The sequence below is a fragment of the Eretmochelys imbricata genome, chromosome 5 (genome assembly GCF_965152235.1).
Source record: "Eretmochelys imbricata isolate rEreImb1 chromosome 5, rEreImb1.hap1, whole genome shotgun sequence".
NCBI lineage: Eukaryota > Metazoa > Chordata > Testudines > Cheloniidae > Eretmochelys > Eretmochelys imbricata.
Window position 1 is genome coordinate 113,182,648 of NC_135576.1, and position 18,662 is coordinate 113,201,309.

Consider the following 18,662-nt stretch of genomic DNA (forward strand, 5'->3'; position numbering starts at 1 on the left):
ACTTGCTGTGGACTGTTCTGAAGGAGGGTGTTTTTTGTGAGTTCACAAGAAATGTATCACTGTAAACGGCATGTGATCAGAGAATTTTGTGCTGCAAGAAGTTTGTTCCATCTAGTAGCTATTCACAGAGGAGGGAAGAAATAGTGATTGAGTCAAGCCATCAGGGACATGCTGAGGATAGTACTGATGACAAAAGTAGTAAAGAGAAAAAACAGCAGGAGGTAGAGGCCAAATGTTTGGAAATCAAGAGGTAGTTCAGGTTTTTGAGAGGCCTATGTGCTTTCACTGTACCTGGAAAGTATCTTTCTGGTTTTTTTCCCCCCTGGGTGAAATCCACTCCTACGAAGAAGGCCATCAGGAGGCCTAGGCACCACAGAAACCTTGCTTAGGCCTTGTGTAGTTCCTCTACTTTTCACCTTCTGATAGGAGAACTAGTGCACAGAATGACCTGAAGGTGATGTTGTTCTCCCATAGAAACAGTGCTTCAAAGTTACAAAATTGCACTTCCTGCTCTGAAGTACTTTAAAAATTATTTTGCCAGAACAAGAATATTTAGGAACAAGTTACAAGGTGGCGAAATTGTAGCAGAGATTTAGATTTTCACATTTTAAACTACCCACCTAAAATGGTGTTATGCTCAGAAAGTGACTGTAAAAACAAAACTACCTTATTCAAAGCATCTGCTTCCTGAGTCAGATACTGAGTCAAATGACTCCTTGGTTTACTGGGGGGGGAATAAGGCTTGGAACCTGCAAAAATGGGAGCAGCCACATTGAAGGAATTATACACGAGCATAAAATTATTCACGTGAAAAAGGAATTTTCAGGGTCCTGGGCTTTGTTTGTACTCCTGGTAACTCTGCAGGGACAATGGGCAGAATTCTGATCACATCCCTACCTTGAATTTTCGCTAGTAACTCCCGTAGCGCTACTGTGAATTTTTTACCGGCGTGAAAAACTCCGCAAAAGGCAACGAAGTTACCTTGGATTTTCTCCAGCGGGAATGAAATTAATCAGGCCCTAATTCTAGTGGATGTGCACAGTCTGATGCTCATCTTTGATTTTACAGCTTCCGGAGCACAGTGGGCAACTATACAACTGATTTGTATAAAGGAAAAAACCGAGACTAATAAAAACGAAACACTAGCTGGTCGGAATCAGTGCCCAGATCCTACGGTGATAAACTCTGTTTAGATACAGAGATTAGATTAAGGAAGTACAATTCTGAAATTTAGTTCCTTAATCTTTTCTGTTTATAGTAGAAAATGGTGGGATGGCTACAGAAATACTAAGAAAAAGCAGCTGACAGATTTAAAAAATGTTTTTGCTTGCTCCGGCAAGCAAATCCAGGAGTCCCAAGAAACTTCAGAGCTACCCAGTTACCCGAATTAGCAGTACACACATTGATAAGGGGGTGACTTTAGAAGATGCTCTTGTGTATATAGAGCACGGTGCTATTTCATACCAGACAAAAGGCGATTGGCGTAGGAGTTGTGATAGCAGCCCTGGTATGTACGCACACGGCAAAGAGAGGATCCCAGTAACTGTCAGGCAAAAAGTGTATCTTGAAAATGGATGTCCACAAATGTGTAATGTTTCCTTATCTGAGCCCAGCTTCTCACTCAGGGCTCCAAGTCTGGCACGTTTACAATGCAATGCAAGTTCCACTGGATCCTTCTGGCATCTTTCTTTACAGGTCCGAATTTTTCATCCGTACTGGGGTGGGAATGGGCTGCAAAAATGCTGGTTTATTTTAATGTTCTGGAAAATGCATCGAGCTATCATGCTAATATAAAGTAAATAATCGTAAAAGCCTTTATAAACCAAGAAACTGACACAGCACTCGGGTGTCCTGCATAGATTTGGCTCAATCATAAGAGAAAAGAGTTATTTTACGGGAACTGACACAAGCCACAAAACTGCAGATCAGCATCAAACAAGATAGCAGAAGAAAGGCTCCGAGAACCCTGCTAATAAGACCCCCCCCCCACGTCAATTTTCAACCTTTTCTACCCATGGCCTCAAAACTATCCCCTTTTCCTTCTACACCCCCCTTAAATCCATCTACGCTTCTCTCAGAAATCCACATCATAGAATACCTTGTGCTGTTTCAGTCAAGCAGCTCGCATTTACTAGCAGGTACCACAAAAGAATATCTGAGATGACCACAATATTGCTGAACAAATGCTGATCACAGAATTATATTTGATTAACCTAGTTACTGCACCTCTTTACTGCTGGGAAAAATATTTTGTTGAAGCGGAAGGGATAAAAAGAGAATGATACTTTTTGATGAAACCTTACTTCCTGTATAATTTTTTCCATTTCACATTAAACAATTTAGCAACCCCAATTAACTGGTCTAAGGATTTTATTTTTCTGCCTCTCTCTAAAGCTGCACTGAAAAAATAATTTGGAATAATGATGAAAACAGATCTAGTTGGAAGCTGCAATTATACAAAGTTAAACTATTTTGGTTATACCCGAAACAGAAAACAACCTATTTTACTATTTAAAGTGCCTCCACTTACCAGCAAAGTGATATAATTTTTTGTTTGCTGTGATAGGTGAACATGCAAATAAGGGAAAAATGTGCCCCCCTTAACAATGGATAATTGAAATATTTTCTCTTTGCTCTTTTCTAATATAGCAATACATTAGTGTTAAATCGGATGGATGGGTCATGGTTTTATGATAACGTAGTACGCAAGGGCTTTCTTAGTCTCTGAATAAAGTAACTAAAAGGATGGATTTAGCCTGTATGCAAATAGCTTGACTAATTTTTATAAATCTAAAAAGAACCATGGTAGAGGATAACTTTGGTAGAGCTATAATACAAATAAAATATAAGCAGGTGAATGGCAATTGTTGGATGAGGGGTGCTAAGTAACTATCTGAGAGCGCTTTACAAACATATAATTAATTAAGCCCTCCCCACATTCGGTAAACCTCGAACGTGGACGTAGGAGCAGAGAAACTGAGGCAAAGGGCGATTGTGACTTGTCCAGGGTCGCATAAAAGGTAGGTGACATAACCAGGAAAAAACTCCTGGTCTCCTGAACCTATGGTTTAACCAATGCCACAAAATGTTCTCTGTATTTTACTAATAGTTTCATTTACCGTGCTGTATGCATTTTCTAGGTTTACTGTAACAATACAGTAGTTTTATTTGAAAGGCGGGTTCAGGCCCATTACGATATTCAAGAATCTCACGCTGGCTGCGGATTAATCAGAATGCAGGGGTTTCCTAATAGCATTTTATAATATTTTTTACGGCTTTGAAATCAACAAACTACTTTATGTGCCAAATTAAAACAAATGTCCCAAGTTTCAGCACAAATCCTACATGAGTGCATACAAAATAAGTAACTTTCTGCCTAATTTTCACTTACATTCATATACGCAGGATTTGCTTTAAAATGTAATCAGCCATTTTGTAAACTTCGGGATCTATCTGGTTCGGTAAGTGCTTTTAGAAGCAGTTCCTTGGCACTGCTCCAGGGAGTTAGAGCCGAAGCCCTGTTGGAGTTGGGCCCTGTGTTATTTGTTTTCAGTCGGTTCATCGCTTTTTATTTCCTCCCGGATCTTTCCCTTTCTGATAAAACAACTAAATTAGAATCATTCTAATCCAGACGGGGAAAGGGAAAGATCAGTGCAGCTGCTGTATTTTCAAATGAATGTGTCCAATTCTGCCCTCAGACACACACACACAACTCCCAGTACCCTCAGCAAAGGCTATGAATGCATCTGCCTACAGTCTGGGCCCTTAATTGTTTCTCTTTTTCGCGATTCACTTTAATCTTCTCCCAGGCTTATTATTATTTATTTTAATATAATTATATTGTATAGAACAGCTATGATAGGGCCGGAGGGGGAATTCCAAGTTTTATAGCTCAGTCACAACATAACTCGGCCTTCCAAGAGAAAAACAATCATGTTTTGAATACCTTAGGGAACTTTTTAGCACTAATTTGCTTTTTAATAGTTTTTTAAAAAATTAAATTATATAAAAATAGTTCTTTGGGGGCGCAGAAACACAGAGCAAAACACTGCTGGCCAGAGCAGGGTTTCTGACCCTGGCTTCAGTGAATTGACTTACAGGCAGTAAATATTTTCAGGATCAGTCCCATATTTTGGTATTTATGCTTTTCAGGTTCATCACAGAGGTGATGTTGATGAGGATATATTTTTTAGCACTTATTATCGCTGCGGTTGAAGTAAGGAGGCCCAACATTTAGTTTAAATATGGATATTTAAAGATAATGATGTACACTGCATAATTGCTCTTGATCAAAACCTTCCCTGTACACTGGCCTAACCAGTGCTCAGTACTCCATCAGCAGCACAGAATTATTTCCTGCTCCAAACACTGTGATATATATATACAAAAATCTCAGAACCAAGGGGGCCTCTGGTTTGGATTTTTTAAAAGTGTGTTTTTATGTCCCCACTAATATCGGTCTTGGCACTTCCTATTAGACTACAGAAATCGTGTTCTTCCTCTGTTTAACATTGCTCCACATTTTATAATGCCCAGATAATCCACAGAATACTTTATGCTTATTGTGTATTCAATAAATCATAATAAACAATGCCTAAACTGCACTGTACAGGGCCAAACAGACCCTGCGAGGGCCAGTTTTGAAGTCCCAGTTCAGGCAAAACTCCCACTGAAGTGCTTGAATTTTGCCTGAGTGAGCCCCTCAGGATCTTTTAGATATGAATTTTAATAATTAACTCTATGAACTGATAATCTGATACACTGATACCTTAGTTTTGGATGTTTATACAATAACAAATATAAAACCTGGCCAATCGATTTCACTGTTAAAAATATCACAATAAAAAGGCAAACATGCTGACTTTCCTAACTGGCTAGTCACAAAATAGTGGTGTGTGTATATAATCGGCCATTTTCTCCCTCCAAAACACTATTTTTGGTGCCTACTCACGAGAACGTTTGTCTCCAATTTGTCATACTTGATGGTGATGGTAGGTGCACTTTAATTACTCTAGAAAAATCGCCTGTTGTATCTGATTGGAACAAACAAGGTGCCACAACGATGCCGCAATAGTTTGTGGGCGATTACTGACTGTCATGTATTGTAACGTTTACAAAATCTGCTGCTGTTCACTAAAGAAAATTATAGGGGGCCAAAAGAGCGCGCCCTGGCATATGGGACCACCTCGTGCCATCAGTCCGTAAGCAGAAGTTCCTGAAATCAGTCGGGATAGTAAGAAACGACCCAAGAGCAAGAGTATCCGTAGGACTGGCTGTCTCTACACACAGCAGGTTCCTATGGTGAAGCCAGCTCCTGGCGTTGCCTGGCTCCACCGAAGTGGTTGGCAATTTTTGCCATTGACCTCCGTGGGGGGGGGGGGGCAGAATTTCACCTTCAGTCTCAAGAGTGGCACCTTCCATTCCCACCCCTCTCTGAGGTTGGTTCCTACCTGTTCTCAGCGGGGTGCCCAGGCTCAGCCCGCCTGCTGCAGCGCTTCCTCAAAACCACCACGAGGGAAAGGCGAAGGGGCCTGGATCTTGGATAAGCCTTCAGTAAGCCTTGGATGATCTTGAGCAAAACAGCCCTGACGCGTGGGAGGTTTCTCGGGCGCTTACATCGGACGGTGCATTTTATCCTCATGCCCATGCTGGCTGGGGCGCTCCTGGCAGCGCGCAGCGGTTTGGAGAGCGCACCCTGCGGGGCTCAGGTTAGTAACTGTCCACGCAGGGCAGAAGGAGCGGGAAATCTCCCCCCCCCCCTTTTCTCCCCCCCGCCTTTTCCCCCCGAAGTGTTGAGCTATAGATACGCCTATAGGCAGGACCAGGCATTGCACGAGCAGCCTCGCGCTCCATTCATTTGCAGACAGTTCTGCTCTTCTTCCTCTCTCTCCCCCCCCTCACCCCCCTTCCCCCGCGCACCCCGCTTGCTCGAGCCGAGCGGGGAGTTCCAGTTCCGCTGGGGGGCAGCGAGGGGGGTCCCGCCCCCTGGCCGGCAGGCGGCAGCGAACCTTGCGCCTCGCTCCAGCGAGCATCGCCGGCTCCTCCACCAAGTGCACGAACGCCGCAGGAAAGCCAGCCAATCACAGCCAGTGTTTTAAATAAAGCCTCTTACGACATTATTCGTTCTCCTCTCTAGCTTGGTGTGTTGTTTGCTTTTTTTTTTTTTTTTTTAATCGGACCCTTTTTGGGGGAGGCGCTCCGTCCCCCCCGCTCCCCCAGCCTCCGGCGGAGCGGGGAGGGTCCCCACGGGCCGGCGGGGCGGCCACGCACGCCCCGCGGAACCGGCTCCCTGCGAGAAGGTAGGAAGCGGCGCAGAGGCGAGAGCCAATCGCGGAGAAAAGCCCGAATAGCGGCCCGTGTCGCTGTACAGCGACAAATCGTGTCCGCGGCTGTCACATGGCCCCTTGAAGGAGGCGCGGAGCCCTGCCGTTGCTGTCTGTGCCGCTCCGCAGATCGGGCCCTACTTTTACTCGCGACTTACAACCAGGGGTAACTAACTGCGCGGCGGATTGCGTGTGTCGCCCCACCCCCTTCAGTGGCTCCCGATAGGTGACTTTCTAAAGTCGCGGTTAAATAAGCAAACGCCGTTTCGGTGGCTTGGGGGAGTTTAAGGATGAGCTCTCACGCCCCGCCAGCGTTTGTGCGGATGCCCGGACTTGTTTTATTTTCGGTTTGATCCCAGTGTGTCACGTTGTAGAGAAGCAAGATATCTGTGAAGTGTCAAAACAAAGACACAAACAAACACAAGCCTCGCTCGTGATGGGAAGCTAGCGGCGAGGGTGAGGGGCGGGGGAGTATTATTAAAAAGAAATTGCATGCTCCGTTTCTCGAGGAAGTCAGGTTTGAGTCAATGTAGTAAACCCCCTGTGTTGGGTAAGCAAATTAAGAAGATGCCTCAGAAAACCACGTTTGATCGGGGCTTGTTTACATCTCCTTCCCAGCGGGTATTAAGAGCGTGTCGAAGGGAGTTCCTGGAATTTTTGTTGGCTCAGAAATGGCCCAGCATTCCCTAGTTTACTAAATTGTGGTCTGGGGGCAGCACCCACGAAGTAAATCCTGGCGAGATCGCTGATGTCTGGGGAAGATACTTTCTTCCCGTCCTTCCCATGCCGCTGAGCAGATAGAAACGAGAACTCCTGCTCCTCTCAGCGCCATTTCAGCAGAGACACAAAATGGGCTCAAGAGTCTGGCTCAGGTGCGAGAATTGGGCACTACGTAGCAGCCGCAGCCTTGCGGGTCTGGGTTAGGCCGGCCGTTGTAGGGCGATGGAGCTGTGCCAAGATAGCCTCCTTCGTGTAGACAGTTCGGTTTTCAGAAGGCCTTGCGTTTTGCAGCCTCTGCACATTCCAGACACCCAGAGAAGTGTAGTGAGCGTTTGGGGTGGGCAAAGAATGCAGGGAACACTTCAAGGGCAGGAAGTCTCTAAAGATGATTTTTGAACATTTCTGAATTTGTTTTTATTAGGGAGGAGGACTCCAGGGCACTTGGGTGAGTTTGGTTTTGTTTTTAATACTGTAAACGTGGGACGGGGGAGCTGGGATGGCTCATATGTACAGAGAGTGAATATTACATATTTTCAGAAACCGCCTCCTCTGGGCTGTCAACAACAACAAAATCAGTAGCCTGAAAACAAACATTTAAAACTTTATCCAACACCTCTGGGGAAAGAATGAGTGAAAACAGGAATTTAATAAAGTGGCTTTTTTTGTGGGGGAGGGGCTAACAAATTCTTACAGCAATAAAATGTAGATGAAGTAATTAAACAAAATGGGCCAAATCCTGCTGCCTTGCCTTAGCAAAGCTGGTGGTCCCACTGATTTCACTAGGACTATTGGTGTGAGTAAAGGAAGGAGCAGTTGACCCATTGTGTTACTGGTGGAAGCAAAAAAAAAAAAAAAAAAAAAAGCTTTTTCAATAGTTATCCATAGTTCCTGCGAATACCAGTTCAAAAATGGTGGTGGGAGTGCCCCTTATCCTGGGGACGTATATAATGCCATTATGTTAGATACGTTATTCCAAGTCAATTACAATGGTATTATTTAATACAAACTATAGACATTTTGTTAATAAACAAGCCGTAGTGTCCAAACCCTGTAATTCTATTCGAGGCAAAGAGAATGTCAGGAGAGCCTAATGCTGCAAACAATCAGCCAACGATGCTGCCCTTGAGATAATATGGGCTCTACGTTCAGAGGGTTCAAAAGTTTATGGTAAAGGCTCGGGTACTGGTAACCTTCCTCACGTGCGATAAAATTCACCCCTGCGCTGACCGCCAGCACAAGCCCTGGGCAGTTACTGAAGTGCCATTCCAGCCCTCAAAATAGTGGCACTCGGTTGCTGCGATAGGCTTTGTGTTTCCACCTCTGCACGGTGGTGAACGTCACCGCCGAATAGGCCCCTTGCAGCTGCTTGCGTAAGTAAGAATGACTCACACGAGTTAGAGTAGCAGGATCAGCTCCCAGTTTCTGAGGTTCTTCCGGTATGTTTCTGGTTGCGGGAGAGCCAGTTGCAGGCTTGGGCAGCAGCTCTAATTTAGCTAAAGAGGAAAATCAGCTGTCTGGTCATTTTACTCACGGGAATAAAGTGAGCAGAGTCTGGATTAAAGTTAGGGAAACTGTGCCCGAATGGGGAGGAGGCCGGGGGGGGGGAGAGGAGAATTGAAAAAGAAGGTAAGTGACCTCCTAAAAGCCCCATAGTTTCCCCAAAAGCTTAATAGAAAAGCTTCCACTTGCGTCAGAGAGCATAAATAGGCCCCCAAAGGACAACTAGTGTGAAAATAATATTTATGGGCAACACCTACCTGCGTATCAAATAGGGTTTAATCCATTGTCAAATGTTGGGATACTCTGGGTCAAACCCTCTGTGTAAATCTGCAACTCTCCACTGACTCCAGGGGCATTATGGTGCCTTACACCAGCTGAGAATGTGGTCCTATGTGATACACCTGTGCCGGTCAAGATTTTGCTCCAGGGGCCCTGGGGGGACAAAATCGCTCACCTTTTGCTCTTTTCTTTCTCGCGGTCTGTGGGAGCGATTTTCCTACCGATGCGTCTGCATAACCTCCGTCGAATGTCTCGGCTACTTCAGAAAACACGCCGCGCTGCTAAACATGAAGACGGCGACTTCGCAATGAAGTTACACTAGCCGCGAAGATGTTTAGATACTGGGCACTTTGTAGAAATGTGTAGCCAAAGTGTAGCTTTGGGCTAGATACACCGGTGCACGGCCAGGCGGAACACCCTTGCTGCAATCCCACGCCTATTACCCCTCCTCCCGCCTCCCAGTCTGTAGAGTCGACACTGCAGGATCTCAATGAAACCTTCCACTCGCTGAGCCGTGGTTTAGACCTGGAGACATGGTGTCCGCTTTTCAGCGTGAACATCCTGCTTTCCCCACAGTCCCTCGCACACTTCTCGATGGTCCCGGGTGACTTGGGGAGTGCTCAGAGGGGGTGAGGTGCTCCATCGGAGTAGCCCGGGTATGGGTCCCCAGATGGAAGTAGGAGTACATTCTGCCGTCACCTGCCTACTCTGAAAAATGGGGAGAGCTTGAATTAGATCTATTGATGTTTAATTGTGATGTCAACTAGGGGAAGTTAAAATTGGTGGACAGGATTATCACTGCACACATTTCTTGCTGCTGCTCCCATGGAAGTCAAGGGCAAAATTTCCAGAATGGAGTCTAGAGAGCAAATACTGGTTTTAGAGAGGTTGCTAAGGAAGGTCGGGAGAGGGATCCTCTCTTTCCCCAGAGTTCAAATGAAAGTAAATAATGCCTTTTAAAAATCTCCATTAATCTGTCCCCAAAGGGAGGAGAATAATCTGTTTTAGGCCTTTGGTTGGTGAAGAGCCCTTTAGTGTTTACAAGAGATTTATTTTGTAGATGGCAGGGATGTGAACAGCAGCAATCCAAATAAGGGGCCAAATCCTGCCTTCTAATTTGCCCAGCTAATACCAGAGAGACCAGTGGGGTTACCCGTGTGAGTAAATTGAACAGGATTTGCCCCAGATTTGTTAGAAACATAAATAAAACGCGAAGAGCAAATCTGTATGGAAAATAGTTTAACATTCATCCCTTGCAGAGGAGCTGCATGAGGCCTTCAAGTACACTTATTCCTCGTGGGCTACCCTTAGACACAGGATTCTTGCTAGCCCTCTTCATGGGGTGAATTTCATTCTGTAATGAGCAGTTGACACAGGATGTCTGATATGATCAAGGTCATTCAAAGTCAGAGAACAGAAAGAAATTACTTTTATCGTGAGTTTTTGCCTCTTAGTGTATTACCAGCTCTGTTCTATTGCTACCAAAATTTCAACCCTACAAAGATAAGAGTCTCTCTTTCTCTCTCTCTCTCTCTCTCTTTTTGACCACACAGATCCAAAATAAAAAATATAAAAAATTGGAGTGTGTATTGACTTACTGGATTCAGTTTTCTATTTTTTGAATTCTGGGCTACAGCTTTTTGTTTTCCTGCTAAGAAATTATGCCTTTGGGTACATTATCAAAGGCTTGAAATTGCTTAGATGAATAGTCCTTTTTAAACATTCCTTCCCTCCCCCCACCCTTTTGGAAGCTCAACTTTTTCAGTGCAGTTTCTCCCTAAGATGTATTTGAGACTTGTTTCCATTTTGGGGTGAGACTTTCCTAAATTGATTGTGAATGTACGTACACACACACACACACGTACACACACACACACAGTTGGTCCTGAATATTTTGCTTTGGGATATTGTGTGATAGTTGTTTTTTAGGGAATTAAAAGAGAAATGAAGACTCAGGGAACATCAGGATATTGAAATTTATAGAACTATTTTGTATTTTCAGTATCAGGCAGCATAGGATTTTTAAAAACCTGTATCATTCACGGTTTCCTTCTTGTGGCACTGCACTTTGTAAAGCAATCTGGAAAAAGTGTGGGGCAAAATGGCAAAGTTTGCAAAGCATACAAAAAGCATAGTTAAGTCCAAAGCTGATCGTGAAGAGTTACAAAGGGATCTCACAAAACTGGGTGACTGGGCAACAAAATGGCAGATAAAATTCAGTATGGATAAGTGCAAAGAAATGTACACTGGAAAATGTAATCCCAACTATACATACAAAATGATGGGGTCTAAATTAGATGTTGCCACTCAGAGAGATCTTGGAGTCGTTGTGGATAGTTCTCTGAAAACATCTGTTGAACTTGCAGCAGCTGTCAAAAAAGATAACAGAATGTTAGGAACCATTAGGAAAGGGATAAATAATAAGACAGTAAATATCCTATAATCCCTGGTACTCCCACACCTTGATTACTGTGTGCAGGTGTGGCCATCCCATCTTATATATATATAAAATTAGAATTGGAAAAAGTACAGAGCAGGGCAACAAAAATTATTAGAGATATGGAACAGCTTCCCTACGAGGAGAGATTAAAAAAAACTGGGACTGTTCAGGTTAGAGAGATGAGTGCTAAAGGAGCACTCAAAGACGATCAGGCCATTGCGGAGAAACTAAATGAATTCTTTGCATCGGTCTTCACTGTTGAGGGTATGAGGGAGATTCCCAAACCTGAGCCTAGCTTTTTGGGTGACAGATCTGAGGAACTTTCCCAAAATGAGGTGTCATTAGAGGAGATTTTGGAACAAATTGATAAACTATACAGTAATAAGTCTCCAGGACCTGATGGTATTCACCCAAGAGTTCTGAAGGAACTCAAATGTGAAATTGCAGGACTACTAACTGTCATCTGTAACCTATCATTTAAATCCGCTTCTGTACCAAATGACTAGAGGATAGCTAATGTGATGCCAATTTTTAAAAAGGGCTCCAGAGGTGACCCTGGCAATCACAGGCCAGTAAGCCTCACTTCAGTACTGGGCAAATTGATTGAAACTACAGTAAAGAACAAAATTGTCCAGACACATAGATGAGCATAATTTGTTGGGAAATAGTCAACATGGTTTTTGTAAAGGGAAATCATGCCTCACCAATCTACTAGAATTCTTTGAGGGGGTCAACAAGCATGTGGACAAAGGAGATCCAGTGGATATAGTGTATTTAGATTTTCAGAAAGCCTTTGACAAGGTCCCTCACCAAAGGCTCTTAAGCAAAATAAGCAGTCATGGGATAAGAGGGAAGGTTCTCTCATGGATTGGTAATTGGTTAAAAGATAGGAGACAAAGGGTAGGAATAAATGGTCAGTTTTCAGAATGGAGAGAGGTAGATAGTGGTGTCCCCCAGGGATCTGTACTGGGCCCAGTCCTATTTAACCGATCTGGGAAAAGGGGTTAACAGTGAGGTGGCAAAATTTGCAGATGATACAAAACTACTCAAGATAGTTAAGTCCCAGGCAGACTGTGAAGAGCTACAAAAGGATCTCACAAAACTGGGTGACTGGGCAACAAAATGGCAGATGAAATGTAATGTTGATAAATGCAAAGTAATGCACATTGGAAAACATAATCCTAACTATACATATACAATGATGGGGTCTAAATTAGCTGTTACCACTCAAGAAAGAGATCTTGGAGTCATTGTGGATAGTTCTTTGAAATCATCCACTCAATGTGCAGCAGCAGTCAAAAAAGCAAACAGAATGTTGGGAATCATCAAGAAAGGGATCGATAAGACAGAAAATATCATATTGCCTCTATGTAAATCCATGGTACGCCCACATTTTGAATACTGCATGCAGATGTGGTCACCCCATCTCAAAAAAGATATATTGGAATTGGAAAAGATTCAGAAAAGGGCAACAGAAATGATTAGGGGTATAGAATGGCTTCCATATGAGGAAAGATTAATCAGACTGGGACTTTTTGGCTTGGAAAAGAGGTGACTAAGGGGGGATATGATAGAGGTCTATAAAATCATGAGTGGTATAGAGAAAGTAAATAAGGAAGTGTTATTTACTCCTTCTCATAATATAGGACTAAGGGGCCACTGAATGAAATTAATAGGTAGCAGGTTTTAAAGAAAACACAAGAAAGTATTTTTTTATGCAACGCACTGTCAACCTCTGGAACTCCTTGCCAGAGGGTGTTGTGAAGGCCAATACTATAATAGGGTTCAAAAAGGACCTAGATATAGATTCATGGAAGATAGGTCCATCAATGGCTATTAGCCAGGATGGGCAGGAATGGTGTCCCTAGCCTCTGTTTGCCAGAAGCTGGGATTGGGTGACAGGGCATGGATCACTTGATGATAACCTGTCTGTTCATTCTCTTTGGGGCACCTGCCATTGGCCACTGTCAAAGGACAGGATACTGGGCTTGATGGACCTTTGGTCTGACCCAGTATGGCCATTCTTATGTTCTTATGACTAAGGGAGGATCTTACAGATATCTATAAAATCATGAATGACGGGAAAAATGAATAGGGAAATATTATTTACCCTTTCACACAATGGGTGACCATTCGTTCTTGCAATGAAATTAATTGGCAGCAGGGTTAAAACAAATATAAGGAAGTACTTCTGCACACAAGGCACAGTCAACTTGTGGAAGTCATTGCCTGGGGATGTTAAGGTCAAAGGTATAACTGATCTCAAAAAAGACTTAGATAAGTTCATGGAGGATAGGTCCATCAATGGCTATTAGCCAACATACTCAAGGATGCAATCTCATTTTTTGGGTGTCCCCAAACCTCTGACTGCATGAAGCTTGGACTGGAAGGGATGGATTGTTACCCTGTTCTGTTCATTCCATCTGAAGCATCTAGCACCTGTCACTGTCAGATAGGATACTGGGCTAGATGGACCATTGGTCTGACCCAGTATGGCCATTCTTATGTTCTTAATCTTTGTGGGACACACTGTAAATATTTTATTCCTATAGTGACTTTTAACAGCTTATATGATTTCACCTGATTGTATGGTCTACACCTTCAGTTGGTAAGTGAAAATATGAGTCTAAAATGCAAATAGGAGTATCCCTAATGATTTAAAACCATGTTAAATAAAATAAAATAAAATGATCATTTTAGCACTGTGAGCTTCAGATAGCTTCTATTAAAATCAAAGTCAACCATTAATATCAATGGGAGTTGGATCTGGCCCTAGGGATCTAAAATTCTTAGACTCTCTCTGGTTTCTATGTTTGAAAAGATGTCTAGCTTATTTCCTATCCACATCTTTTGGAAAATCCAGGCACTAGGAATCTGTTTGTATTCCAGATCTGGGAAGGAAAACTGAAACCCAAGAACTACACAAAGTTTTGGTTTCTGTCAGACTAGTAATAGTTTATTAATTTAAGTCATATATTTACCTTCATGGTTTCCTTTACAGTGGTTGTGTTTGAACGTTCATTTTTTTTCAAGTAAAAGCTAATATACATATTTGTGCAAAGTAAAAATCTAAAAAAAAAAAAAAGAAAAAAAAAGATAGTGTTTGCTTTTAGTGCATTTAAGAGAACATTTCCAAGTGGCATATTTACAATATATTATTCCTCTTTATTATACTTCATACGTTTAAGAAAAAAAACGGACAATAAGTTATGTTCAAGGAGGAAATATTATAACACCCATGAATGTGGACTCTTCTGTAAATGTGGGGAGGGTACAGTACTGGATTAAAGATGAACAAAATTGGGTGACCCCTAATGAGTGGTGGCCACAGCCTCCCCTGCGGCCACCCTCTGCTTTCCAGCCTGATGTGTCAGGGTTACTCCTGCGGGGTGGTCCCCGGCTGCTGTAGACAAACCTGGTGCCTGCAGTTCAGTGCTGTATGCGGCTGAGCAGGGCAAAGCCCCGCAGACGGCTGGCCACACGCCCGTGCCCTATGCCTGGGGCGGAGCGGCACCCCTTGCAGGCTGGGCGCGGAGGTAGCTGACCACTTGCTGATGCCCGCTCTCGACAGCTAGGTCAATGGGGAGGCGGCCCCATGCGTCCCGCAGATCCAAGCGAGCCCCGCCTCGGTGCAGCGCCACAAGGGTGTCCAGGAAACCTTCTCGCGCCGCATCGTGCACTGGGAGGGAGCCGGTGCGCGGGTCCGGCCGGTTGGGATCCGCTCCTCTCTGCAGCAGCAGCTCCGCCACCTGGGTGTTTCCCATCATCATGACCTGGGAGGAGAGGGGCAGAAGCCGTCAGTCACTGACTCCGTGTTTGGCCAACTCCCACTGGTGGCCAAGCCTGGGTAGGGATTGAACTGCAGGATTGGGTCTCTGCAACTAATGCCAGCGGTTTAACTACTGAGTTTCAGTCTGAGCCTGATCCAACTACCATTAAAGTCAATGGGATCGGATCAGGCCCGCAGGTTAATAAAACAGGTTAATAAAATGTTGATCAGAGTCAATCGCCTCCTAGGCTCTAAAGGCGTCGAATACCATCAAAGGCTGCAAGACCAAGAGAAACAGGAAGCTGCTTGAAATGGCCAGAAAATCAAGTCTCAGGTCCCCCCTCCCAGGTATGTAAATGTGGATATTATATCATGTATGTATTAAATATCAGTGTGCATACAGGCGCGCACACACGTGCTGTACTGTAAATAACCCCCTCTTAATGCGCGGCACCACAATGCATTTGGGGGAAACTCTAGACCAAAAACGCATTTAGCTTTTGAGCACATGTACAGAGAAATGCTACCGACCATTCCTCTGCACAAACGGAAACCCCGGTTTTCGGAAAGTCTGAAATTTTACCAAAACGGAAGGTTCTTAGATGGACCCAAAAGGCAGTCTTTACTCTGGCAAAATTCCCCTTAAGGCAAACAGAAATGTGACCTGAGTCAGAAGCTGCTCATTATGAAAATACAACATTCAAACTGGAAGTTCATTTATAATACGCACAAGAGCCACCACAATAAAAACAATAACTACCGCCCCCCTGCTTTTTTGAATAGTAGATATAGATTTAAATCTTTCCCTCTGTATAAAAATATTGAATTTCAGTTTAAATATAATTAACTTTCCTTTAGTTTATGGCACTTCCGCCCTCCCACCCCGGTGCTTAAAATAGTAGATCGTTCACTAGCACTTAACGCTGCTGTTACCCTTTCTGCCGGCACGATTTTACTAGACCAGTGACTCGCCTGTGTATATGTGTTTCGTTTTAAGGGATTTAAAATACAGTTTTAACTTAGTCCAGTGGCCACGAAAACACTACAATTTCTATTGACCTTAGAACCATACTAGAAAGCTCACTGCTTTTGAAGTTAGTTTTTTTATGTTGAAATCTAAATGCTGAAAGATACTGCACAAAAACGCAGCAAATTAAATGGTGCAGCACCATGTCTACTGAAGGATTATTATCAAATGCACAAATTACCCCCTTTTCAGTAAAATGTTGATGTTGTAATCTAAATTGTCCTTGCATCTCTTACAACATAGCTTTTCAGGTAATTCCAATTTTGTTTTGTGCGAGAATATACATAAACGTTTGCTAAATACATAAATAACTGAACCTAAGTAGAAATCAAGATTGAGAATGTACTTTAGTTTCTAGTACTCCTGAAGGAGATTAAAGTTTTTAATGTCTGTACTTCACTATATATGACATAAATAACTCATTCTAATGCATACCCCCCCTTTTTTTCTGCATGAGCTAGTGTTTCTACGCATATATCGTTTAGTTAATGTATTTGGTCTCGGACGAAAATATTATATCACTACTTCCAGTAGTGAGATGTAAAATGAGAGGGCACCCTTTCCGAAAATGATATTTAGGCACAGATATAGCAATTGCTGAAATTCGAGAATTTAAAGCACTTGGTGGGTTTGAGTCATCGTGTCACAATTACAGTTACCGATAAAAACTATAGGTTATTAAAACTAAAACTGTTTTCAGAAAGATCGGCGTGTTTGTAATAGACTTTCGGTTTTCTCGTTAAGTGAGATGAACTAATTTTCTTCGATCATTTCATAAGTGTGGCTTTGGTGCCTACTCCTTCGGACTGTCCTCCCTCATGCAGATCACCCCCATAGAACTCAGTGGGGGCTTTGTATGAGTAGGGCTGCAGGATCGGGCCCTGAAAACGACCAAGAAATACTAGAGGATAAATATTAAATGGGGTATAGAGTTATATCTTTATTAGAACAAGCCAACTGAAGCATGCATGTCCTTTTAGCATGTTAATAATGTCTGATGTTTATCTGAGGAGTCAGATTTAGTGTTTTGTGACTTTAAATACCGATGAAGTGAGCTGTAGCTCACGAAAGCTTATGCTCAAATAAATTGGTTAGTCTCTAAGGTGCCACAAGTCCTCCTTTCCTTTCCTTTCCTTTCCTTTCCTTTTTTTTTTTTTTTAAATACTGTGTTCCTTCTACATATTTCTGCGGACACCGAGATGTTGTATCGCCATTTCAGCATTTTGTTAAGCTTGTGAAAAAATGGCTAGCGTTTGTATGCACTGGATAGAATTTCCCATTCCGCTTCGCCTTTTGATTTTATCGGCTATTATAGTGTCAACTTTAGGCTCGCGGCAGAAGGGGTGATTTTTGGCACATGTATGAGGAACAACACTCCCTGCGTAAAAACAGTCACAAAATGCGACACACGCTAACAAAACTAGGTTTACTTTTTTTAATCGCCGGCAGCCTGATTGAGTGCATGGTGAATAAATAGCGAAAAGAACAATCGTGGAAGGTGATCGGCTGACTTTCTGAAGGACTACATTGATGTGTCGCTTTGCCACCCCCACGCTATGAGCAGTCAGTCCGAGGTGAAAGTAACAACTGACTCTCCCCGCACTTTGGAGCTGCTGTGTGTGATGATAGCTGTATAATGTCTGCGAGGCTTGTAAAGGGCCCGAGTCTCCGAGGCGCTGCGTTCACTAAAACCAGAGCGTGCTAAGCGCTCAGCACCTGCAGTCTTTTTGGTTTGCACCCTTTGTACTCCCCACCTCCCACCGGGTCCTGAGTCTCCTGCCTGGCTCCCCGTGAACCCCCCTCGCTGGTCCCTGTACCTGGATCGGCGTCCTGTCGTAGGAATTGACTGCATTGGGGTCCGCCCCCTGGTCCAGCAGCTCCCTCACCTTCGCCAAATTCCCTAAGGCAGCGGCGTTGGCCATGTCGTTGGCCCCAGGCTGGCCCATGCCTCTTCCTCGCTGCTGGATCTCACATCTATTCGCACCAGTGTCCGGGGCACCCGCCTGGCGCTTCCCCCTTCGGCAAGCTCTCGGGGCTGGTCCAGCTCGCACAGGTCTCCTAAGCCATCAGAGCGCGGCGCGGCCGCCGGTCGCCTCTCCTCGGAGAACCCCGAGGGGCAGCGGCGCTTCCTGGGGGGTAGAGGGGCAGCCGCTCCAGCGGTGCCCACCACCGGGCAGGCGGGTCTGATCTGAACAGCTCCCCGGGCTTTCTTCCTGCGCTCTCCCGCTTTGCCCTCCTCTTTCTTCCCCTGCTGCTCCCGGGCCCAGGTTCAGCACCTCCGCGGCGCCCAGCGGGAGGTGAGGTCCCACCGGCTGCAGGGACGCCGCCTCTGCGGCTCAGCTGGAGAAGCCCAGGACTTGTTTTCTTCGTTCAGCTGGCGCCCCTCCCCGCCCCGCGCCTGTCCCCTCCCCGGCCCTGCCGCCCGGTACGTGTTCTGACTTGCCCAGCGCCTGATGTCACGCACCCAGGCAAGCAGCGGCCAGCCAGGGAACAGCTGGGGAGCGCGCGGCGTGAGAGCCCGTCCCGGGAGGCGCATGCGCTCGTGGCTTCCGACTGGCGTTCTGTTGTAGAACGCAGGCAGCCAAAGGTTCTGGGGAGGGAACC

General features: G+C 44.4%; 2 protein-coding genes across 9 annotated transcripts in view; one reads left to right on the plus strand and one right to left on the minus strand.

Moving 5' to 3' along the window:
* Window positions 1-6,168: 6,168 nt before the first annotated feature.
* Window positions 6,169-18,662, plus strand: part of DMRTA1 (DMRT like family A1) — a 238,354-nt gene continuing 225,860 nt past the window's right edge. For 2 of the 6 annotated variants that reach the window (XR_013346219.1, XR_013346231.1), the window contains exon 1: window positions 6,169-6,489. The gene's annotated coding sequence lies outside the window, so the exon portion shown is untranslated. The other 4 variants (XR_013346225.1, XR_013346232.1, XR_013346226.1 and 1 more) reach the window with 4 other exon arrangements.
* LOC144265261 (cyclin-dependent kinase 4 inhibitor B-like) lies at window positions 10,793-18,618 on the minus strand. 3 transcript variants are annotated; one of them, XM_077817719.1, is made up of 4 exons: window positions 17,876-18,617; window positions 14,678-15,035; window positions 14,244-14,331; window positions 10,793-11,191 (listed from the first exon to the last, which is right to left on the minus strand). In XM_077817719.1, exons 1-2 carry the CDS (start codon window positions 18,002-18,004, stop codon window positions 14,754-14,756), a joined length of 411 nt encoding a protein of 136 aa, XP_077673845.1. In that variant the 5' UTR covers window positions 18,005-18,617; the 3' UTR covers window positions 10,793-11,191; window positions 14,244-14,331; window positions 14,678-14,753. The 3 variants fall into 3 exon arrangements, with proteins under 3 accessions (XP_077673845.1, XP_077673846.1, XP_077673844.1); XM_077817720.1 differs by lacking the exon at window positions 14,244-14,331 and having other exon boundaries at window positions 17,876-18,618; XM_077817718.1 differs by having other exon boundaries at window positions 14,244-15,035.